Here is a 26,158-nt window from a genome sequence, read left to right as displayed (position 1 = left end):
AGGCAAAGGAAACAAAAGCGAAAATAAACTTCTGGGACTTCATCAAAATCAAAAGCTTCTGCACAGCAAAGGAAACAGTCAAAAAAACAAAGAGGCAACCCACGGAATGGGAGAAGATATTTGCAAATGACAGTACAGACAAAAGGCTGATATCCAGGATCTATAATGAACTCCTCAAACTCAACACACACGAAACAGGCAAACACATCAAAAAATGGGCAGAAGATATGAACAGACACTTCTCCAATCAAGACACACAAATGGCTATCAGACACATGAAAAAATGTTCATCATCATTAGCCCTCAGGGAGATTCAAATTAAAACCACATTGAGATATCACCTTACACCTGTTAGAATGGCCAAAATTAACAAAGCAGATTTAATTAATACACAATTGACTAATGCAGAAAATGAGACTCAAAAATTGAGTAATGTGCCCAGAGTCTTTCAGCAACAAGTGAGGGAGTCCATGTTGAAAACATATCTCAGGCATGGTGGTGGGTATTAAGGAGGGCACATATCACATGGAGCACTGGGTGTGGTGCATAAACAATGAATTCTGGAACACTGAAAAGAAATAAAATAAAATAAAATGAAATGAAGAAAAAACTTCCCTTTATAGGGAATGATAATTTGTTGAAACTCTTAATTATTCAATGATTAGAATTGAAGAATGCACATTTAAAAAAATCATACATTCTGTAAGTATTTACTGTATTCCAGACCCTGCATTGTCTATGGAATGTAAACACAAAATTCATAAATATTTAAGATTATTTGGAGATTTTCTTCAGTTCCTTTTTTCTAAGCTTAACTATCACCTGGAATTATATTTAAGAACATAGTACCACTTTTGGATGGACAGTAGGTTATTGAAATACTTCAATACTTACGTGAACATGTAAATTACTAATGTGTCCAATATATTATTTGACTACTAAACATTCTAGTTTAGAATATTAAAAAAAGACATCTCAAGCCAGAGCCTGTTATATTCCACAATACTAAATGGCCTCTCTTTGATAAACTCCATAAAAAGAAATGAACTCATCTCAAAAGGCACTTGAAGCAAACAGAATACAGATTTCTAAATATATTTTGAGAGGGAACTATTAATTGAATCTGAGTTTTACTCATCTCCAGAACTCCCTGAGGGAAGTCTGAAAGCTGACAAATGTTAGAGCCTTGAAACTTCATAACCTCTTTCTACTTTGGAAAGTCTAGTCCAAGAAAATGATCTGAAAGACAGAAAAAGTGATACACATAGGGATGTTCATCCCAGCATTATTTATAATAGCAAACAAAATGGAAATAACACCAACAGCCAACAATAAAAACTAAAGAAGATAAAATCGTTCATTCAATGTGATATTTTGAATCTCTAAAAATTTTGTTAAAATTGTTGCCATTACGTGGAAAATACATGCCAACCATAATGGGAGTGGAAAATTTGAGTGTAAACTATACTGTACAATGAATGCATTTAAAAAATAAGCAGAAAAAAATCTTTCCAGGAAACAAAGTAAAACTCAACACTGGTATTCTCTCCAAGTTATAAAGAACTTCTCAAAATCACACTAAATCCCTACGACCCTGCAATTGCACTCCTGGGTATTTACCCCAAAGATACAGATGTCGTGAAAAGAAGGGCCATCTGTACCCCAATGTTTATAGCAGCAATGGCCACAGTCGCCAAACTATGGAAAGAACCAAGATGCCCTTCAACGGATGAATGGATAAGGAAGATGTGGTCCATATACACTATGGAGTATTATGCCTCCATCAGAAAGGATGAATATCCAACTTTTGTAGCAACATGGACGGGACTGGAAGAGATTATGCTGAGTGAAATAAGTCAAGCAGAGAGAGTCAATTATCATATGGTTTCACTTATTTGTGGAGCATAACCAATAGCATGGAGGACAAGGGGCGTTAGAGAGGAGTAGGGAATTTGGGTAAATTGGAAGGGGAGGTGAACCATGAGAGACTATGGACTCTGAAAAACAGTCTGAGGGGTTTGAAGTGGCGGGGGTGTGGGAGGTTGGGGTACCAGGTGGTGGGTATTATAGAGGGCACGGCTTGCATGGAGCACTGGGTGTGGTGAAAAAATAATGAATACTGTTTTTCTGAAAATAAATAAATTGGAAAAAAAAATCACACTAAAAAAATGAGTAGAATCACAAAGGTAATTTCTTTCTCTGTGATTCCTGGACTTACCCTAATTTTTTTTATCATTAACATGTATTAATTTTATTATAGAAAAGAATTTTAATGGGGAGTTCAAACAAATGCAAAAGAATCTGCATAGACAAAGTACTGGGAAGGAAATACACATGTATTCATGCAAATACTTAAATTCCCAGCAGCCATGAGATGCTAGGGATACAGGAGTGTATCAGAAAAAAAAAATCCTTATCTTGCTGTAATTTAATTTTAGTGGGGGTGCAAAACAAGGATTAATATAAATAAGCAAACCCTACACCAGTTAGTGATTAGGGTGAGGTGGATGTCAGGAGGGATGGAGAGTTTAAAAAAGAAGGCCAGAGAAGGCTCATTGAGAAAATGACATTTCAGAAAAGACTTAACGGAAGCAAGGAAGAAAGTCATGCAGGTGTCTGGGGTCAGAGCATGTCAGGCAAGTGCAAGAGCAAGTACAAAGGTCCTGAGGCTGTGTTGGTATCCAAAGAATATCAAGAAAATGAATGCTGCAGAAGCAGAGAGTAGGAGCAAAGGCCCTGAGGTAGGCATGACTTTGGTATATTCAAGGGCCATCAAGATAGTGATGGGAAAGTAGAAGACAGTGGTATCTGAGAGGTGGCAGAAAGTCTGATTGCGAAGAGCCTTACCGAATTTGAACCTCTGATTTTTTCACTGACTGCAATGGGGAGCCAAGGAGGGCTCTGTCCCCTGGAGAAACGTTACCTGAGTTACACTGTTAACAGGATGACCCTGGCTGTAGGGCAATCAGGAGGCTGCTGCAGTGATTCAGAGAAGGAAGGATAGTCCTGGTCCAGGTGGGAGCAGAGGGGATGGGGCAGTACGATTTGCCGCAGACTGGTGAGGGTGAGCTAGGGTCTAGGACAGTAACAAAAATGTCAAGCTTCACAGCAGCATTTTGGCCCAAGCATCTGGAAGAGTGAAGAAGCAGATAGGAGTTGTTTAGGGGTGAAGATCAAAATTTAATTTTAGATACATAACTAATAACCATGTGTAAAAATATTCTAGCTCACTAAGGAATAACAATCCCATTTAAAACAATGAGATTAAATTTTTGCCCTTTTAATTAGCAAAGATGTAAAATATTATAATTTTCGTTGCTGGCTAAAATGAGGTAAACCAAGCACTGGCTTAAATTTTCTGAAAAACAGTTTGGGGATAAAATTTAAGACTCTTAACGATATTCATAAGTTTCACCTTGCTAATTTTTCTTTAAGTAATCTATTCTAGGAAAACGGTAAAAAGTGCACAGATTTATGTACCCAGTTCATACATTATTATTTCTAAAAATAAAAACTGGAAAGAGCCCAAATGTCCAACAATAGAGATATAGTTAAACATATTATTGTGCCTACCCACACAATAGAATATTGTACAACCATTAAAAATTTGTATAAAGAGTTCAAAAAATAGTTATGAAAGGAAATGGCAATATAAAATACAATACAGCAAGGCTATAGTGTTAAAAAAAATGTTTAAGAGACTGGTTAAAAAATGTTTGGCAAAAAATGACTAAGGCATCGCAGTTGTCTCTGGGTGATGAGAATATGTTTTTTTCCTTCTAATTGCAGTCTTTTCAATATTTTAATTTCAGGAAGAAAAACAATTTTATTTTGAATAGAAATAGTTATTCTAATCTCAGAAGGTGCTGTGTTGTGTTGTAAAACAAATTACACTAAAACCTATGCTAACACCAACTACATGAGAGTGCTTCCTTCCTGGTGCTGGCCCTCATCTCAAAAGCAGATGGAGCCTGATTCTCTGGGAGAAATGGGTGGTCTGGGGATCTGGAGAGAAGACTGAGGCCAGGAAGTGAATGCTGGTGTCTCTGACTTGGAATTGGGAGGTAGAAGGTAGCTCCCCACCTCCCCAGAATTGTCCCTCAAGCTGACAAGAGAAAGCGCCCCAGGTGACATGTAAGCCAGAGCAGACAAAAGCCACCAGGAAGGCCAAATGGAATCTGGAGCTTGGAAAGAGTCAGACACATCCCCCCCCAAAAAAAAAGTTTAGACCCCCAGAACCTCACACTAGATAGCTAATGGGAAACTTCACAGTAATGTGGTCTTACATTTGACTCAGTTGAATTTTTAGCCTCCACTTTTCACATTATGGCAAGAACAGTGTTCTTTAGACTGTGGCAGACATAAGAGTTTGTCTACCCTAAAACCAGTCTATCTCTATCTTGGCCGAAAGTTTCAGCTTCTTCAGCCAGCCCTAGGGAGTGAACTCTTGTTCATCCAAGACCAATATGGCAGTCCAGCACATTTGGGCCAGTGATTGGTCAAGGGTATGGACATGCAACCTAGTTATGACCAATAAGCTACAAGGAGAAGTGTGCAGGTAGCTTCTGGGATATGTTGTCCTCCCTAATAAGAGGCAAAAGGAGAAAAAGCCCCCTTTCTCCCTTCATTCTCTTCTGCTTTAGACACTGTCACCTGGGGATATGTCCTGTGTGGATATGCTGTGTGGGCATATGTGGCAGCTGCTATCCTGAGACCTGGAGGGTTGAGCCTGAGAAAAAAAAAAAGCCAAGAGCTGGAGCACAGTGGAGCAGGACAGAAGGAACCAGGATCTTCAATGATGTCACTACATCATGGAGCACATACTTCTGGAATTCTTCCTCCTGACATGGGAGAGAGGTCTTTGCAGTTACAGTTACTATTCGTGGAATCTTCCTTAATCAACAAAGCAGCATAATGGACAAAGATTCTCTCTTTGACCAAACTACCCAGGCTCCTCCGATCTTTTCACCTAGACCTGACTTTTGAGCCTTCATGTTTACCTCTGTATTGTCCAATTTTAGCAAGAATCCTCTACACTGGTTTAGTTAGAATACCCCATCCTCCACAACTGATTACCCTCAACATCTTCTTGGGTTCCTCACTCACTGCCATCCTCCAGGTGATGTCTGATCACCTTGGCCTGCCTTCAGCAAGAATCCTGTTAGCTTAGTTTAGTGAGAACGCCCCCCCATCAACCTTCACATTTTCTCTCAGTAGTCTTCTATCCACTGATCCCCACTCTGCTCCTTGGCTGTAATTTCCCACTTGCCCATACTATATTTAGAGTTGAGTCCCATCTCTCCCCACTGCAACACCCCATTGCAGTGGCACCTTCACTTATCACAGTGCCCACCCCCCCCCCGCTTGAATATGGTCTTCCTTACTGTGTTCAACAAGGGTCACTGAATTTTTTTTTTTTCTGTAGCAATAGGAGCTCCTACTAGTCCACTCTAAAGTAAGCTTCAGACTGTTACAATTGGGTGGGTCCTCCAGGGCCCTGGGATACCTGATGTTAGAAAAGAACCCATTTCCTGTTGTCCATGTAGTCTCCTTGCTAAGCATCACATGAAACTTAAGTTATTATAAAAAGCTGCCTGATGTCTTAGGCAAAGACACAGGTAAGACATATTTTGAACATTTAACCATGAGTAGAAGAGAAAAGAGTGGAAGTCTTTTGAAGACAGTCTTTTGAGAGGTGCACCCATCAGAAGGCTGAATAATGGGTCAACCAGGAAGAGGTTTTCAGTGCCTTCTCTGGTCACTGGGCAGAATCTACCTAGAGTTGCCATGGGGAGGATTCTGAAGCTGATCTGGGTTCAGTGAGAGTGGTGCCATAACTAACTAGTGGTGTTTGCCCTCACAGCTGCTGGGGAAGTTGGCGCACATCAGTGACATTTTTCAGTGGTTGGGGTGAGATTGAGAAGTACGGTAGGACTAACAAGAGGGTTAGGTTGTAAAAGTCAGTGCCTGTGTGCAGCAGGGAGATGGACAGGGTAGTGACACCTTATCATATTTTTGCTGGGGTTCTGCTTATTCTCACTGTCAGGTCTCATATCCATGACATTCTCCTGTCATTGGTACACTGACACGGGCAATGCCACACTAAATATAATGAACACCAGGAGGCTCATCTACTCTTTCAATGAATATTACATGGGGAATACTGTGCAGAGTGCCATGCAGTGTTCTAGTTGCTGGGTGTAGAGTGAAACATGGTGAGCAAGACCCCTACTCAGGTGGAGCTGAGAGTTCGGGGATGCAGCCCTGAAATAGGGGAGTCCTCCAGCAGGACAGAGCCACCCTTCCTGAGCGTATCACCACAGATGGTGAGACCTGAGCAAGTAAGCAACCCTTTCTCTCTTTTCCTTGCTCTTCTTTCCCTAGTGACATAGCCTTCCCATATAATTCCAAGAAAGAAAAATCACTGCCCAATAAAATTTTACAGTGAAAAATAAGATTTCCCTTCTGACCCAGACTTAGTTACCAAAAAGGTCCACGAAGCCTATGATATCAACATCTCTTCCCATAAATGTGGCCACTGTAGCCATGGCAAAGATTTACATACACATTCAGAGTTTATCATCATTATCATCTAGCAACCTGCAATTACTGTGTACACAGTTCACCAGCTTAAAATTTAACATCTTTTTAGCATATTTTCCCACAGCATTAGCTGTAAGATGCAAAATGCAGAGATGTCAACAGAGATCAGCCTTGTGAATATGCAAGTAAATTTCATTTACTAATCAATGAAAAAACAATCCACAGGAAAAATGCTTGTCAGCAACAGAGAATAAAAAATTATGACTCAGAAGACATTAATAATACCCCTATGCTCTGATCCAGTAATTTGACTCCAGGGAATTACAACTGTAAGAATATAATGCTGAATGCAAGGGAAAACTTATTTAAAAGATGGCCGATTTGGCATCATTTATGAGAAAGAGAACTAGGAATAAGCTAAATACCTAAAAATAAGAGACAATTTAAGAAAATTACAGTATATCTATATGGTAGGATGATATACAATGGTTAAAACATAACATTTATCTCTCATTGTTATAAATTGGATTATTGGTCCCAATTTTTCACTCCCTATAGTCACACTATACATACACCTGGGTGCTATGGCTTCATGGTTAGCAGAATGTATCCTTACCACTTCACTTGGGTTCACTTCATCATGTGATTTTCTTCAGCCAGCAGATGGTAACAGATGCCACCCCAGCAGAAGTATGAAATGCACTTGCATAGTTGGGCTTGACCTCTTGTACTTCTGTCATTGCCATGAGGACTTGACCCATATTGCTTCTGCATCTCCAGCCTTGGCTTCAGAAACATGAACAAAAGTTCTGAATGCCTCCTGCTGTATGTATTTGAATGATGGGTGGAAATTTTATACAGCAAAAACTGATAAAAGTAAGCAAACTTGTAGCTACATGGAACCTTGCACTAAGCAACATAGAGGCACAGTAAATATTTATTAGAAGATTAGAAAAATGCTTATGTGACATTGTTAAGTGAAAAGTGAAATAAAAATGGCATTTTCAGTCTAAGAAGGGAGCATAGGGGTCCCTGCGCTCAGAAAGAACACACTAGGAAACCCATCAAAAAAAGACTATTGACATATACACTATGGAGTATTATGCCTCCATCAGAAAGGACGAATACCCAACTTTTGTAGCAAACATGGACGGGACTGGAAGAGATTATGCTGAGTGAAATAAGTCAAGTAGAGAGAGTCAATTATCATATGGTTTCACTTATTTGTGGAGCATAAGAAATAACATGGAGGACATGGGGAGATGGAGAGGAGAAGGGAATTGAGGGAAACTGGAGGGGGAGATGAACCATGAGAGACTATGGACTCTGAAAAACAATATGAGGATTTTGAAGGGGTGGGGATTGGGAGGTTGGGTGAGCTTGTTTATGGGTATTATGGAGGGCATGTATTGCATTGAGCACTGGGTGTGGTGCATAAACAATTCTGTTACACTAAAAAGAAATTAAATTTTTAAAAATGTAAAAAAATTTTTTAAAGATTATTGACAATTTTTCAAGTATTAAATTTTTAAAATATTTTTATAATGAGCATGTATTAACTGTTAAATGAATTAAAATAATGCACCAGAAAATTGGGTTAATATTCAATTTATCCAATGATAAACCAATATTATCAGGAGAAAAGAGAAAAATTGAACAAAAGGTTAATAGCTAAATGAATTAAGAGCCTATTCAAATATATTTTTAATAAAAAAAAAACAGAAAAAGTGGGCAAACAAAAAGGCGATTTTCACAGAGGACATATAAATAGTGAATAAAGACATGAAAAAGGGGTTCATTCTTCTCAGAAATCAATACCATAGACATTAATGAAATTCTCAAGTCCCATATCAAATCTACTAAATTAAGAAAACAAATTTAACAATGCTTACACTTTTTGGAGAGAAAGTCTGGTAGAACTGCTATACTTATGCTGTGCTGCTGGCAATAAAACTTAAGAGAAATGTTCTGAAATGTCAATATCTTACAAATTATAAAGTTCTAAAGACATTCAAACTCTTTATTTCAATAATCACACTTGGAGTTTATACTAAAGAAATAACTCAAGAGGGCACAATTAATCGTAATGTCCTAAAATGTGCCTACAAATTCTGCTTAGAGTCCTTGGCTGACTCCCAACATGGACATGAGTGGAGTGGGAGTCCAAGGACCCCAGTGAAACAATAGGTGAAAAACTGGGAGAGATTAACAGACACTTCAGAAACTTTCCAGAGTTGGGGACACAAAGTTTGGAGTTCAAGGTAAGTCCAGTAAGTACCAAGTCCCAGAAGCAAAGGCTATATATACTCTAGAATTAAAAGTAAAACCTAAAGGATATCCATCCTAACACAACCTAAAATCAAAACTCTGAAGATCAAAATGAACTCTCATCAATTTATTGTCCTGATGGAACAAAACACACACCCTTCAGAGGAAGAAAGTAACCAAGTGAAAATTCTAGAATTGAAAAATAAATGTAAAAAATTGAAATAATAATTAAAATGAATAAAATGGTGTAGTATTCATAGAACATTCTAAAATAGCAATGCTAGCTAATATTTATTGTGCCTCAGATGTGTTTAGTGCTTTACATGTATCATTTTCTACAATGTACCATCTATAATGCCTAGCATATAAAGAAAATTACTAGGTATGTAAAAAAACAAGAGAATGGGTTCCCTGGTCTAAAATGCAGTGTCCATAGAAATGGACGCACACAAACAAAATGTTGAAATTGGCAGAATTGTTTAAAAAAAAATTTGTAAGGATAAAAATGAATATGGTAGACAAACGCATGGGAAACTTAAGGAGAAAGATGGAAAATTTGGAAAAGTCAATGAAAATCCTAGAACTGAAAAATACAATATTTAAATTTCAAAATTTACTTAATAGAAAGAGTAGACTAGACAATGCAGAAGAGACTGAAAACTTGAAGAAAGAACAATGGAAAAATTTCCAAACTGAAACAAAATGAGAAAATATATTAATACACACAGGGAAAAGTCCCCAACAATCTGTGGAATGCTACCAAGTACTATGGCATGCATGTTATTTGAGTGCTAGAAAAGAGAAAGAAAGAAAAGTAGAAATCAATCAATCCACAATCCAACAGGCTCTGTGAACCCTAAGCAGAATAATTACCAAGAAAATTACATCTCGGTACATCATAAGTAAACTATGAAAGTCAAAAATAAAGAAAAATTGTCAAAGCAACCAGAGATAAAAAAGCAAGTTACATACAGAACAATGATTTGAATGATGCCTGACTTCTCACCAGAAACAACAATCAAGAAGATAATGGAATGATAACTTTAAAGTACTAAAAAACTGTCAACTTAGAATTATGTGTCTAATAAAAATACTTCTCAAAGATGAAGGTAAAACAGAGATAGTTTAGTCAAATGAAAGTAAAAATTAATTGTTGTTAGCAGACCTGAATTACCAGAGGGGTAAAGGCAAATTTTTAAGCAGAAAGGAAATGTTATAAGCTAAGACTCTGAATCTACAAGGAATAATCAAGAACACTGAAAACAGTATACACATAGGCAAACACAAAACATTTTTTCTTTTCTTAAAGACAACTGATATTTAAAGAAAAATAATAACCATGTACCATGGATTTTATATCACATGTAGAAACAAAAACATATGATAAAACGGGACAAAACTGCGGAAAAGTAATTATACCATTGTAAGATTCTAACATGAAGTGATGTAATATTAATTCAAATTAGGCTGTGATAAGTTAAGAATACATATTGTAATCTCTATTGAAACTACTTAAAAAACATAGGTTTAGCTAAAAAGCCAATATTCAAAACAGAATGCAATATTAAAATAACACTAGATGGGCGCCTGGGTGGCTCAGTGGTTAAGCCGCTGCCTTTAGCTCAGGTCATGATCTCAGAGTCCTGGGATCGAGTCCCGCATGGGGCTCGCTTCCCTCTCTCTCTCTCTGCCTGCCTCTCTACTTGTAATTTCTCTCTGTCAAATAAATAAATAAAATCTTTAAAAAAAAAAAAAAACACTAGATGAACAAAAAAGGCAAAAGGAAAAAAAGATCAAAACACAAGGGGAACAAATGAGCAAGGTGACTGAATTAAACCCAACCTCATCAAAAATTATATTAAACACAGACAAACTAAATACTCCAACTAAAAGACAGAGATTTTCAGAGAAAACAAAAGGAAGATTCAACCATAAGCTGTTTAAATTGATGCTTATATTCAAAGATACAGAAAACAAATTGAAAATGAAAGGATGGTGAAAAAATAATGAATACTGTTTTTCTGAAAATAAATAAATTGGAAAAAAATAAATTCAATTAATTAACATAAAAAAGAAAATGAAAGGATGGAAAAAGATTTATGAGACACAAACTAAACATTAAAAAGTTGGTGTAACTATATTAATTACAACCATGTAGAATTCAGAACAAGCAGTATTTCCAGAGATAAAGACTATTTCATATGGTAAATGCATCATCTAATCAAAACAAAATAATCCTCATGTGACTCTATTAACATATTTCAAAAGTCATACACACTGACAAAAACTGCAGAGAACAGAAAAATTCACAATCATCTATACTCCTCTCTCAGTAATCTTTTTTTTTTTTAAAGCAGCAACACTCATTAAGGATGTAAGAGATTTGAACATCCCTGACACATAGAACATTGCAGCAGGCACTATAGAATACATATCTTTTTCAAGAGTATATGGCAAGTTTACCAAGGTATGTCAAATGCCAAGACATAATAAGTCTCAATAAATCCCTAAAGACTGACAATTAACAAAATTGGGAGTGGGAGCCTCCAGCAAATGAAACAGGTGAATCTCTGTGGACTCCTGCTCTAGATTTCTAAGCATTTTGGTGTTGAAATGGTAGGCATGGAAGACGGAAATACAAGCACAGGAACAGGAGCCCTTTAGTCAGGGGGCAGGTGTGTCGTGCAATTAAAAGAAAGTTCAAGGATGACTCTAATGTCTTGGCCTGACCAACTGGAAGAATGGAACTATTATTTTCTGAAGTTGGGAAGACAGGAAGGAGCAGATTTGGGGATGGGGCAGAGAAGCAAGGGCTCAACTGAGAAGCTCTAAGAGTAAGGGTCTTGTTAGATATTCATGTACAAACTTTGAGTTGGGCTGGCAATTGAAAATTTAAGTCTGCATGGTATAGGCTGAGCCTAGGAAAGGAAAATGAGGTAGTTATCATCAGATAATATACTGGTATTTTAAGTAGTATTTCTTCTACCCGATCCCATACAACTTCATATTTGAGGCCCTCTGCCCTATTGACCTCAACCAGAAATCTATATCAAAATCTAACACAAAGTGTGGTGCATAAACAATGAATTCTGTTATGCTGAAAAGAAATAAATCAATTAATTAATTTTTTTAAAAAGTGAATGTAAACCAGAAAAAAAAAAAGCATACCTGAAACTGATAGAACTGATAGAACACTGTATGTTAATTATGCTGGAATTAAAATTAAGTAAAATAAAATAGAAAAAAAATCTAACACAAAAATGTTCCCATTACTTATAAAGACACAAATGCATCTAGCAAGATGAGGAGTAGGGGCAGCCCCGCAGGGGCAACTCAGGGTAAGCCAAAAACAACCAAATTGCCAAAATGTATACCAGACCCCAATCTTGTGTCCTATTTGCTGGCTAAGAAAGAAAAATAATCTAGGGTACCTGGGTGGCTCAATCAGTTGGGCAACTGACTCTTGATTTTGGCTCGGGTCAGGGTCATGATCTCAGGGTCATAGGATCAAGCCTCGTGTCAGGCTCTATATTCAGCAGAGTCTGCTGGAGTTTCTCTCCCTCTGCCCCTCCTTGCCCTGCTCATGCTCTTTCTCTCTCTCTCTCAATAAATAAATCTTTAAAAAAACAAAGACAGAAAGAAAAATAATCCCCAATCATAGTTTTCTTTCTCTTCCCACTCACCACGCCACAGAAATTAAAGGGACTGGCAAATAATAGCTCTGAAAGATTTATAACCTGTTTAAGACCATGATACTTGGGAAAGAACAGAAACATTTGTTATTTTCTGGAAGAAATAAAATGCCAATGCAAATTACTTTCAAATGTAAATCCAAAGCAAGCATAATTCTGGTTTAACGCGTGAAAGGTGTGTTCCACTAAGCTCCCTTTGATTCTCCAGGAAGATTGATGGAGTAATTATACTCTGGAGAGGAGGGTTAAGAAACTGTGTTGGAACTTATTAAAGATGACATGCAGCAACTTTTCGGTTTTGTTTAAAAAGTGTGCTTAAAAATAATTACATTTTAAATGGAAATCATAAATTTCTTATATCACGTGAACTGCAGAAAATCCTGCTGCACCATGATTTTGTTGAATTTGATAAGCTGTATCACCTACAAGTAGAAAACTCACGGGCATTTTCCACAAGGTGATGGGACTGGAAGATCTGTAGAGCATCTTTAGTTGTGGTTTTGTTTAAGTGTACATCAATACATAGTGATTTAAGTAACTCCACTTATGCAAATATATTCCACTGTGGACATTTATGACCCTCCTCCTCTCCTTGTGGATTTTATAATGCTCATAGCCACTAGTTTCTCCCCCTGCTAACCCATTCTGCATTCTGCAGGTATCGTGATCATTCTAAAATTAAAACCTGGTCACATCACCCCCCCCCCAGATTAAGATTTGGTGTCTCTTGATCTTCTAACAACAGGGCCCACTTCATGGAAGTGAACCTGAGCTGTCATACAGAGCTCTGTGCTCAGAAGGGCCCTGTACTTGGTTTAACAGCCAGGAGTTGCTTTTATCCATGAAATGTTGAGGGATTTCCCCTGAGGGATTACACTGACACATGTGCATAAGCAGAGGCTGTGCATCCAAGGTGTACGCTCCTACCCCCATTCATCTGCAATGCTCCACCAGCACAGAATTCTGGTAGAAACACAATGTGTACAGGCTCGGCAAGACCCCGGTAGATGAGTTTTGTCTACTCCTGAGTAATGAAGGGCAGTGACATTCCAAGGAGCATGAGGGACCAAGGAACCCCATGATACCCTCTTTCCTGAGTTATGTGTGAGCTGATCACTGATGCTGAACTGAAGACACAGAAGAGAAGGAAAAGATGGGACAACCAAAACTCACTTTCTTCTCGCTGTCTCCTTACTCATTAGTAAGCTGAAGGTAGAGAGCATTGGCACAACGTGCACATATCAAGGAAAGAAATTAAAACAGCTGAGCTCATCTTGAATAGCATTTCCTCTGTTCTGGTAAGAACAAAATACGTCTGCATGCATGTGCTTTGCAATATGAATCGTGTGATTCTGGCAATTCCGCACATAAGTTAAGTACTCTTGTATTTGCATTTAGAACCGGCACTGCACAATATTCTTGCCATGATAATTTAAAATTTTAAATACTGTTTGCCTAGAATGCTATTAAATAGCAAATTTTTAAAAAAGAAAAAAACACGACAAACCAAGAGAGAGGGAGACATTGGAAGAAAGGAAAAAGCTTTATAATTGTGTACCTTTAATGGCAGTTTTGTGATTCTTACACAAGGGAACCCAATTTTTCTTTCACACTAAGTCCCACAAATTAAGTAGCCAGCCCTGCCAACTAAGAGTAGAAGTCAAATTCCTCAGTGTTACCAACCTGTATATATTGTGTCTCCCCAAAATTTATATACTGGAACCCTGACCCTCAATGGGGTGGTATTTGGAGGTGGGACCTTTGGAGATTATCGGGAGGGAGATGAGGTTATGAACATGGGGTCCCTAGCATGGGATCAGTGTACTTAGAACAGGAAGAAACAAGAGCTTCCCCCCCAATCTCCCCCCGCCCAAGGTGAAGATACACCGAGAAAACAGCTGTGTGCAAACCCGAAGGGAACTCTCATCGACACCTTGATCTTGGACTTGCCACCTCCAGAAGTGTGAGAAATAAATGTCTGTTGTTTAAGCCCCCACTGCGGGGTGTTTGTTGCAACAGCCCGAGCTGAAAACACACACTGTGACATTCTAGGCTCTGGAAAACCTGGTACTAGCCTTAGTACTTAGAGCTGGCTTAGACCCTATCTCTAAGGTTGCCTCTCTTCTCCCCCATCACACCTGCTCCCCATTAACTCTGGGGTACTGAACACCTTCCAGTTCTCTCTGCCCACCTTGCCTCTATATGTGCAGCCCCCTCTGCCTGGAAGGGCCTTTTCCTGCACAATCTTCCCAGTTTCTTTCCTCCCTACATTATCTCCCCTTGGCTGCTACCTGTTTCCCTCCTTCAGGATGGGTCTCAGAAGTTGCTTTTTCTAGAAACACTTCCCAGACCTGGTTTGGGGTCTCATCTGAAATGACACACTGAAGTTATGATGCAATGGTAAAATTAGGTGTGCTCGTTTCCCAGAACCGCCATGACAAGTACCACGGTTGGGGGGAGCTCAAAACAACAGAAATTTATCCCCGCACAGTTCTGGAGGCTGCAAGTCTAAGATCTAGGTGCCAGCAGGGCTGGTTTCTTGTGCAGCTGTGAAGAAGCATCTGCTCTTTTCCTCTCTCCTAGCTTCCAGGGGATTGCCTGTGATTTTGGTGTTCCTTGGCTTGTAGGTACATTACCAAACGTCCCAATCTCTTTCTTCATGTTCACATGGTATTCTCCTCATGTGCACTTCTGCCCTTGTGCCCCAATTCCCACCCCCCTTTTTTTTAAAGATTTTATTTATTTATTTGACAGACAGAGATCACAGGTAGGCAGAGAAGCAGGCAGAGGCAGGAGGAAGCTGGCTCCCCGCTTCGGGGAGCCCCGATGCGGAACTCAATCCTAGGACCCTGGTATCATGACCTGAGCTGAAGGCAGAGGCTTTAACCCACTGAGCCACCTAGGCATCCCTACCAATTTCCCCTTTTTATAAGAATACTAGTTCTACTGGGTGAGGGCCCATGCTAGTGGCCTCATCTTAACCTCACTGCATCTCTGTCTCTAAATAAGCTCACAGGAGTTGGGTTTCACCTTACTTATTTTGGGGAATTCAATTCAATCCACAACATGAAGCATCCAGAAATCTTTTTCTTCATTCCTCTCAAATGCCTAAGAGGATGGGCATTTTCTAAAAGACAGGGCCCCAATATCTAACCCTCCCTAAAACCCCACTCCAGCCCCCAGGGCCTCCATAGGGATTGAGCAAACACAAGACTCAAAAGGTGGCTTGATCCACGTCGATGACAATGACCACCAGCAAAAGGATACCTGCTCGCTGGTCACTGTTCCACATGACTTGGCCAAAGTCTGGCATCCGAAACACAGGGCTTGCCCTTCCTGAAAGATGCAATAAGGACCCAGGCAAGGAAGCTTTGAGGGCAGAATCTATCAGAAGGTCCTGTTTCCTAGGAGAATGAGAATGGGAAGGACCCTCCTGACAGCAGGCCTGGGAAGAAGTCAGAACACCTTCTTCAGGATCAGGAAACAGCAGCTCTCACCCAACGTCCTTCTCAACCAACGTACCTTATACTACTGGGTCCTGACATCACCTCACTCCATTTCCACGGCAACCATACAGTTGTATCCCCATTCTAAGGTTTAGGGAGGTTTAAAAAAAAAAAAGTGGCCCACAGTTACACACAGACAACACAGAGAAAAATTAGGATCTCGCCCTGTGTAACCCTCAAATCTCTGCTTTTAACCTCTATGCACTGACCTCCCTTGGTCACAAAATGTAACCTTATTTAATGAAGTTTATACAGCATTTACTTTATTACATACCAGACTATGTATGTAGTAAGCATGTCACATAGAGTAAGTCACTTACTCTTCCAAACGATTGAGGAGATAAGGCCCATTTCATCTCCATTTTACAGGAGGAAACCAAAAGTCATGGAGGAAAAGAAGCTTACTGGAGGTCACTCTGCTAGTAGGTGGCAGAGCCAGCATGGGGCTCCAGGCGGTCTGACCCTGGGTCTGTGCTTTTAAATAGTATGCCAGGTAAGGGGCCTTCCTGTTAGAAGACTCCATGTTGAAGCCAGGCTGGGGGCCTGGTGCATCCCAGAGACACACAGGCCCAGAGGCGCACACCCCATCTGTAAGGGGAACTGAGTGGAAGAACACAAGACTGCACTCCAGTGTATGTCCTCGGGGGCCTGCTGTGACCTTCCCAGCTCCTCAGCCGGGCAGGCCCTGCAGCCACACAACTGCCATCCACTGTTCATCCACTGCAAATCCATTCCAAAAACATGCACGGAGCAAGTCATAAGCGAAGGATCTACAAAAGGCACCCACGGCCACACCGGGCATCACAGTTTTGCATCTACCTTACTTTATCTTGCTTCCTATTTGTGGAAGTCTTAATCCATTGCCAATTGACGGTAGAAACTTGAGGTTCCTTGGTAGAAGGTTTGGTTAAAGTAAACCCAGGCAAGATAGAAAACAGTATTAAATAAATAACCATAGGGGTATATAGGGCTGGGGTAAAAATGAATTCCCCCAATGGGATGCCAGTGAGGGAGCTGGGGAAAGACTGATAGGAGGGAAAGAGCTTCCAGCTACCCTGAAAGAAGCGGGACCAGCACTGCAAGGTTACCACCTATGACACCAAGTGAACCTCTCTTAGCCACTGTATCCCCCACTAACCATACCTCTCTCCCACAGTACAATTCTTCAGACATCGGGAGGGACCCTGTTACCTTTTGCAAGTTGCCCAGTGATTTTTCTCTGTATTTTCTTTGAAAACTGCTCAAGGACAAGCAGCTACAAGGACAGACATTTTGCAAAGCAGCAGGACCTGGACTAAACACTGTAAGAGCCAGGGGCCTGTGCTCATGGAGACTCCAGTCTCACAAGGGAGACAGACAGTAATGACGTATACTCATGGGAATAAATGTAGAATTAGCACGGTGATAATTGCTACAAAGGAGACTGAGGTAATGTGAGGGGCATCTGGACCCAGCCTGGGAATCAGATAAGGGACCTGGAGAAGGACGAGTGGGAGATGACCAAGCCAAGCCGGGTGGGCTGGGCGAGCATTTCAGGCAGAGGCAACAACACATGGCAAGGCCCTGGGGCAGGAGTGGCATGAAACGTTCCAGAAACTGACAGGATGTCCTGTGGTAGAGTAGAAGAGTAGAAACAGCAGCACTGAGAACGAGCAGAAGGAAGGTCACTACTGCCTGGGACAGTAACTCAGTAACAGCAAGTCAAGGTTTGGGCTGTGAACTTGAAGCATGTGGAGTAATTTAATGCATGCATTGAGGGAGAACATGGGATGAGATGAAAGAAGTGGACAGGTTCCAGCCACCACAGGGCCTTGGGGACCGTATCACAGTCTGAATCTTTAGTCCAAGAGCAGTGGAAACCACTCACGAGCACTGAGCACAGGACTGCCATCATTGCTATGACTTTAGTTATGAGTCTGGGTGGGAGGCTGCCTGGGCGGGTCCCCTGAGGGGTCGTGCTTGAGTGGAGGTGGCAGCACTGTGGGTGGAAAGACTGGGCAGATTTGGAAGAGACTTGGGAGGTAAAATCAACAGAGCCAGGTGCCTAACTGGACTTGTGGGAGGAAGGCAGAGGGAAGAGCTGAGGAAAACGAGGTGTTTTGGCTTCTGCAACTGGTTAGATGATGGTATTATACACTCAGCTAGGAGACTCTGGAAGCACATGGGTTTGAGTGAGGTTATTCTGGGCTTTGGGTTTTGTTTGTTTGTTTACAGATTTTATTTTATTTATTGGAGAGAAAAAAAGAGAGACTGAACTGGGGGTGATGCAAAGGGGGAGGGGAGACAAGCAGACGCCCAGCTGAGCACAGAGCCCGACCTGGGGCTCTATCCATGACCCCAAGATCATGACCTAAGCCGAAATCAAGAGTCCAGTGCTTAACCAACTGAACCAGCCAGGTGCCCCAGGTTATTCTGAATTTGAGGTATTCTTTTGAGACATCCGAGCGGAATTACATATTGAAACACAGGTTTGGAGGCCAGAGGAGAAATACGAATGAAGGAAATAAATTACTGAGTCGCTGCTAAAAGAAAGAAACAGGCACCAGTTATTAACATATTGTCCCTTAGCTCCAGACCCACTGCTCTGTGGCACTGGGGCAAGACTCCATGGACATTTCTGCATCGCCCGCTGGCTTCCCACTAGGTACTGCCAACAGAGGGCGCAAGAGAGGCCCTGCCAGACCAGCGTGGAAGACACTTCCCTTCCTCCACCTGGTTGTCCACCTGTCATCCAGCAAGTGTGCAGGGGGGCTGGCGGCCCTCCCCTCAGTGGCTCTCATTAATGAGCTTCACCTTCCAGAAAGTTCCAGCCCCCTATAGGCTGCCTGTTCCTCTAGCCACCAGGCACTCTCCTACGAGATCTGAAACGCAGCTGACCAGACAGGAGGGCCCTCTTCCAGGTCTTGAGTGCCTTGCTGGCTCCCTCACCCTCCGCGCTGCCAGGAGCAGCCATACTGCTACAGCTACTACCTTGGTACTCCTAGAGTCTTCTCCAAGTCCTTTTCAGAGTTAGCCTTTTTATAAGATGAATTCTTTGTATGACACGTTCCCTTTCTGAAAACCAGCGTGGCTTGTTTGGAGCTCCTGATGGCACCCGGACTGATGTGGGGTGACTGGGCATGCGGGGGTGACAAGATCAGCAGGGAGATAGGACAGAGGACTGAGCTAGAGGCCCAAGGGCTCAGTCTTGAGGAACTCTAAGATTACCGCAAGGAAGAGGAGGCCTCATTGTTTCCTGCACTGGAATATTCATTCCACTGGGGTGTTGGGACCCTCGCCACTCTTTCTAGAAGTTTCTCCATCTCCATCTGCAATTGCTCTGGGCCCAGATTTTAGACAACTGAGTACTGCTAAGAATATTTTGTTCCTTCTAATTCTCTCAGGAAAATGCCTAAGCTCAGTGCTAGCTTATGCTGTTTGATCCTCCTAAAATACCAATCCTTTTTCTCTTAAGGCATTTAAATCTTTCCCTCAAGACTCAACATAAATCCTGTTTCCATCTTAACACCCTCTTCACTCCAGCTCATATCGTGGGAAAGCCATCATCCGTCTCTCCACCCTTCTGCTGTCCCATAAAACAGGAATTGGTCTTACCCAGAAAGGAACGAGAACCATCTCCGCCTTCTCTCTCAGTGGGAAGAGAAGTGATATCCCGCATCGTGATATGCAAGAGTCTGATCTCCATTAACTTTACAGGTTGACATTTGGGGAAATCTCTCAGGAGCTCTCTATGCATCATAACTGGGGCCCACCAAGCTGTTGGCAGAATAGAACTCACTCGGCAGACCCCTGTCTACCCAAGCAAGTCTCAAGGGTAAAACTGAGGGACAGCGTCGAAAGGTCATTCTGGACTCAAATCCAAGGAACCTTCTCCAAACCAACTTTAGTAGTGATAAGTGTGAACATTCTACATTTGTTTCTCAAAAGCCTCTGAACTGGGAGAAATGCAAGAAATCGACCCCACTAAGCGACTACTCTCCTCTTTCATTCAACCAACAGCTGTGTGCCTTCACGGGCCCTGTTCCAGGCCTTGCAGACACAAAGGTGAAAAAGAAATGCTTGCTGCTCTTCTGAAGGTCTCAGTCTAGTGCAGAAGATGGGCATGCAGTCAAACAACTGAAATGAGCCAAGTGTTCCAAACCATGTCTCAAGGAACACAAGAAGACAGGGACTGTGTGGATGCTTCTTTTTGCTTCACCTGCCCTTCTTCTCTTCATACCCCACTACTCCTTGGAAAAATCCTTCCCAGGGGTGCCAACCCCATCCCCAAGATCAGAGGGTGGGCATGCAACCCAGCCTGGCCACAGAGAGCCTCATTTCTCCCTGGTCACGATGATCAGTTCAAGAATGTTCAAGACTTAACCACAACTGATCAAAATGAACCCTGAGACTTTTTTTTTTCTACAGCAACTATGAAAAAAGAGGCTCCCTTTTCCATACTCAGAGCTATAAGGCTCTGAGCCTCAAGGTTGTAGGGTCCCCACAATGACAGAGCCCGCTTGAAGCCTTGTGACCACACGGCAGAAGACAGACTATAACTAAGGGAATAAGTAAAACAAATGATATGAGAGATGATGAGAATAGCTATGAAGCAAAGGAAGGCCAGGAAGGTGGGTTGGGCACGCCATCATAAGTAGGGTGGTCAGCGAAGGCCTCACAAGGAAGGTGAAGACATTTGTGTGAAGACAGAGTAGAGGTGAGGGAGCGGGTCCTGCAAGAGAAGCCCTGTGGGCACGGGTAGCAGGTGCTGGGCTAGAGTATGAGGGTGTCCGTATGTCTGAGGGGGCAGGAAGGAGGCAGGTGGGCTGGAGAAAGGAAGGAGATGGAGTCAAAGAGGCCGGGCTTGATGGGCATCTATGAGGACTTCTGTTTTTACATGTTGCTAAGGGAGAAGGAGTGGAGGTGGAGCAGGGACTGACATGCCCCCCGCCCACTTCTGGAGGATCACTCTGGTGCTGCAGTGAGGTGATGCTGAGAAGAGAAAGAGCAAAAACAAGATCAGTTAGGGAGGCTACTGTAATAATCTAAGCAGGAGATGTGACCACGGCTTGGACCAGGTGGTAGTGATGGAGGTGGTGAGAAGTGACCAGAACCAGGTAATTCCCTTCCAAAGACCTCATGTTGGTTAACTGAAGGAGGCTCACCTGCCATCAGGTGCCACGTGGTGGCATTAAGAGGGAAAGGCTGCCAATGAATCTACGATGTGATTCTTTCCAGTCCCTTGAAAAAAGCTCTTTTAGACTTATTATGAAACACTAGCACGTGAACAGCTATGACCACATGCAAATAATAATTCTACCAAACTGCATCCCCTGTTCAGAGATTTCAAACATGGCAAAATGAGTGCCTTAGACTCAATGAAATACAGTAGTTTGTATACACCTGTCTGACTTCATAGAGCTGACTGACATGTGCTTTAAGCTCAAAAACTTCATACCCATTTTCTATGAGTGTTCAAAAGTAGAGATGGATCTTACCATTCATTTCTACTAAACAATCTCATACTGATTTATGGCTATTTTCTTAACCCACCCATCTCCTAGCGTAGAAGACAAATCAGGATGCATTTTCCAATGAGGTCTAGATCTTGACATCGAAGGTTTACATCCTAGACTCCTGCATGAAATAGGCAGGTGCCTTTGAGCCCCACATCGGGCTCTCTGCTCAGCAGGGAGCCTGCTTCGCCTCTCTTTCTCTGCCTAGCTCTCTGCCACTTGTGATCTTTCTCTGTCTGTTAAGTAAATAAATAAAATCTTTAAAAAAAAAAAAAAAGAAAGAAATAGACAGGTGCCTGATGGGGCTGTGAAAAGCAAGCCCCTAAGCCCGCACCCCTTCCGTGGGACCTGTCCAGCCTCTACCTCTGTAGGGACTCTAGCCGTATCCAACTGTGAGAGTCACATTTCCCCTAGGCCTCCAGCAGCGGCACAGAGAACACTATTAGGTGCCCACCTCTGGAGTTCAACAGACCTGGGTGTGAGTCTCAGCTCACCCACACACAGGCAACACAGGCCTTTCCTGGGGTCCCCGATTCAGTTACAGCTCTAATACGAAGCAGATTCTGAGACCTCCCCAAGCCAAGTTGTGATGGTTCCAAATTAGGCATGAAAAGTAGCCCATGCATTGTGTCAGGAAGTTAGTTGTTAATATTACCTGGATGCAAGTTAAACTTTTGCCATCTGAATGGAGATGGGCATGATACAGTTATGCAGTGCAAACTTTCAGCTACAGTTTAGTATTAAATTACTTACAAACCAGACTTGTTTTTGCCCAGGTAGGTGTTTACATCTTCAACCACCCAACAGCTCTGGTTTGGAAGGGCATGTGAGTTCACTGGACCATGTCATTCCCCTGCTTAAAATTCTTCAGTGACTCCAGATGTCTACACAGTCAAGTCCAAACACATAACCACTTGGCCCTTTAAGGTTGGTTCAGCACTTGGGGTTCATCTCCATGCCTTTCAGCCTCAAACCCAACACTGCAGGAGTACTAACCACACCCAATAATGTCCCCAATGAGCCCTGCTTACCCTTTACCATCTGGCTTTGCACATTCTGTTCCCTCCTCCTAACACACCCTTCCCCATCTCTACCAACCCCTCCATACTGGTAATGCCTGCCCTGTGCACAAGACTCAACACTAAGGGGAAGTCTTCTCTGTCCCTCCTCCCTACCCCCGGATTAAGGACCCTCCTCTACGTTACCTAGAGGTTCTCTGAGCTCCCTGCATTGTCCTGGGTATTTATTTGCTCTGGAAGCCCCCTGAGGGTTAGGATATTTGCCTTCATCTTCTCCATATTCCTGGTAGGCACAGGGGTTGGTGCAAAAAAAAAAAAAATCATCGACCAATGCCTTCAGAATAAATGCATTAATTGGTGGCAAATAATAGAGCTTTACTTGCACAGGAAAATATACAAGAGATACGCTGGCAAAATCAAACAAGTTAATGTTTCACTGGGCTGGAAGCTGGCAAAATGAGGTGAGTCCTAACCTTGTACTTCAGGAGCCCTGAAACAGGCAGTTAACCTTGGGTCCAATCTGCTTTTGGAATGAGGAACAACAGCAGGAAAATAAAAAATTTGGTTACACCAGATATAACTATTTTGCCAATCAATATTTTGAAGCATGTTTTCTGGGATAAAGGAGAGAGACAGATGTCCATAGAAGGGAGGCAAATTTCCTCTGCAAATAAAAGAAAGACAAATGCTTTGAAAATTACCAAAAATATGACCTTTGATCCAGTCTGGAAGCATGAACCCCTATAATTATTGGAGTTGATATGTACATTTGTGCTGTCATCTATGAAGGCAGTCCATGGCTTTAACAAATGCTCCCCTTATGGGTTCAGGGGTTGTCCCCTCCAAACTTCTTGGAGAAGCTGTAACCTCCATTGTGACTACCTTTGGAGATAGGGCCTTTATGGAGATAGATGTTAAGTGAGGTCATAAGGGTGGGGCCTTAATCTGATAGGACTGGTATTCATGTAAGAAAAGGAAGAAACACCAGACAGTTCTCTCCAGCTCCTCAAGCACACGGAGGAAAGCAGGAAGGGAGCTCTCACTGGAAACCAGCCCTGACAGCACCGTGATCTTGGACTTCTGGCCTCTAGAACAGTGAGAAAACATCTCTGTCTTTGAGGCCACCACCAACAACAAATTCTGTCATTTAAGCATCAGCGGTACTGTGTTATGACAGTCTGAGCAGACTAATACAGATCCCTTCACCAAAATAGACAGGAGAGTTTTGACTTCTTGCAAATAGAAGGTTTTTGATGCAAGTCATGCTTCCCACCTGTCAATGAGTATATATCTTCTCATGGGACCTAAACAGCCTTGATTGTAATCTCAAAGGACAAAAGTGCTTCAAAGAGGGGACAAGCCTGTCCCAGAGCCACCACAAGGAGTCTGTCCCATAGCAGAGCACACCTACAAACACTGATTTCAAGAGCCCTTTAACTTCCATGGAGAAGGTCAAGGTTAGTGTAAACTTGGCCAGGGTCAAGTTCAACAGCATGTGTCCCAGCTCTTCCTGGGACGCCCAAAGGCCTCCACCACCTCCCTGCCTACATCTCCTCTATCCCTGCCTGCTCCCCACCTGCCTGTGCGCCAGACTAAAGAACGAGGAAAGCCTCTGGTCTCCTTGGGTGCCCAGGGGCCTTCACTGGCCCCACGCACCACCCTTATCACCACGGATGGTCATGGCTTATTCTATTTGGTGCCATTAGACAGGAACTCCTTTAGGAAAGCACCATACAGGGCCAACCCACTTAAATTATGTTAACTATCTTCACGTAGCCTTTTGAGAGGGACTGTCTGGGCCAGCACGTGACTACCACCCACAGCCTCGGCCATTCTAGAAACCATGATCTGTGTCCACAAGCCTCTGCCTGGGTGGTGATAAGCACCGTGTCTGGGGAAGGGCTGTTCAACCCCCAAGCCAGCTCTGCTCCTTAGGAGCTATGACTGGCCCCATTGCTTTCTTCAATTGCAAAACGAACAACAGAAGTACCTACGCATCTGGTTGCTGTGAGGTTGGAGAGAACACATACAAAGCCCTAATACAGTGCCTAGCACATAGTATGTGCTCAATATATCCTACTCTTGCATGGGGCCAGGTGAACACCAGAGAAACCAAAGCATTAGGAAACCAAGCTTTTAAAGGCAGAGTTAACAGATAACCAGCAATATTGTACTGATTACAGTTATAAGGCACTTCTCACATGGATAACCAGTGGTTAAGTTTCAAACAATCTCTTGTTCTAGGGTAGTAGGTGGTATCGTAATACTCATCTCATAGGTGAAGAAACAAAGGTTTCAGAGAGGTTAAGCAAGTTGACCAGGAAACACGGCGCTGGAAATGGCGTTTGGCCAGTTCAAGTACTGAGCTCTAGGGACCTGAGCCACAGGGAAGCCCAGCCTTGGAGTTCAGATGAGGCTGGTCATCCTACACCACCCGCTCCGCCAGGGAGGCTGCCACAAGCGGGACGCCTTCTTGGAGTCACAGAGTTTAAACAAGAAAAGTTTCCCTAGGCTGTCCTGGGCCAAGAAGGAGAGCAGCCTGGAACCTTCCTGTGCAGGAAACCAAACGCATGGTGGACACACACACGCACACGCACAGGCCACCTCCCTGAGCCTCCGGCTCTGAAGCAGACCCGGGCTTGGGGAGCTGGAGCCGAGCAGCATCCGACTTGCGTCCCAGGCAGCTCCTCCTTCCGCTCTCCAAGTGAAGGCTGGGCTGTACCCCCTGTCCGATTCTGCGCGCCCGCCCGGAGGGGCAGCGGCACAGAGAAGGAACCTCGGCAGAAGCAGCGCGCCGCGCAGGGGGAAAGAGGGGTGCGCCCCTCGCCTCTTACCTTCCTCATTCTCGTCAAACACGGGGGGCTTGTGGGAGTGGTTCCCGCCCATATTCCGCCGCGGCGCCTGACCGCCGCTACATGCCCGGCCGCGGGGAGCCAGCAGCGAGCTGCGAGCGGCGGGCGGCGTGGAGTGGGGAGCCGGGAGCCGGACGCGGGAGCCGGACGCGGGAGCCGGACGCCGGAGCCGGACGCGGGAGCCGGACGCGGGACGTACTGCGAGCGCCCAGCCCAGGCTGCCGCCGCGCGCCAGCCCGAGGGGGCCGAGCGCCGCGCAGGGGCGGGACCGCGACCGCCGCGCCCCCTCCTCCCGACGCCCCCCGCTGCGCTCGCACGCCCGCCGCGCCCCCTCTTGCGGGCGCCCCCGCCGCCCCGCCGGGAAACCCGGAGCTCCCCGCGCCGCCGGCCACTGGCCACCTTGCCGCGCTCCTAGCCGGCTGCAGCGGGCGGGGGACGAGAGGCTGCGCGGCGGGCGGAGGAGGAGGAGGAGGAAGGGAAGGAGGAAAGGGGCGGGGGGCGAGCGCAGCCAGGGCCGGGGGGTTGGGGGGACGCCCGGAGGAGGGGGCGCGGCGGACCCCGGCGGGTGGAGCGCGGCGGGGCAGGGCGCAGGACTGGCCCGAAGGAATCGCGATTCCGGAGTAGGGGCGCTCCCGACACGCAGTAAGCAATTGTGAGCACCTATTAAGTGCCAGGCCCAGCCTAAGCGCCTTACAAACACCATTCTCCGTCACCTCTTAACAATCCAACCATTTGAAAAATCATTGTTCCCCGTTTTAGTGTCAGGTACCCTGAGGTTTGGAG

At 43.4% G+C, this 26,158-nt stretch overlaps 1 protein-coding gene across 1 annotated transcript in view; it reads right to left on the bottom strand.

The window, feature by feature from the left end:
* STK32B (serine/threonine kinase 32B) overlaps positions 1–25,410 on the bottom strand; it is a 414,607-nt gene extending 389,197 nt beyond the window's left edge. The window contains exon 1 of the mRNA XM_044226223.1: positions 25,358–25,410. Within this exon, the coding sequence (XP_044082158.1) occupies positions 25,358–25,409 (52 nt within the window). The 5' untranslated portion in view covers position 25,410. The remainder of the gene's footprint in view (positions 1–25,357) is intronic.
* Between the last annotated feature and the right edge of the window lie 748 nt (positions 25,411–26,158).

This window comes from Neovison vison, chromosome 11 (genome assembly GCF_020171115.1).
Source record: "Neovison vison isolate M4711 chromosome 11, ASM_NN_V1, whole genome shotgun sequence".
Classification (NCBI taxonomy): Eukaryota; Metazoa; Chordata; class Mammalia; order Carnivora; family Mustelidae; genus Neogale; species Neogale vison.
The sequence above is the reverse complement of the archived record's forward strand: the minus strand, read 5'-3'. Positions and strand labels throughout refer to the sequence as shown.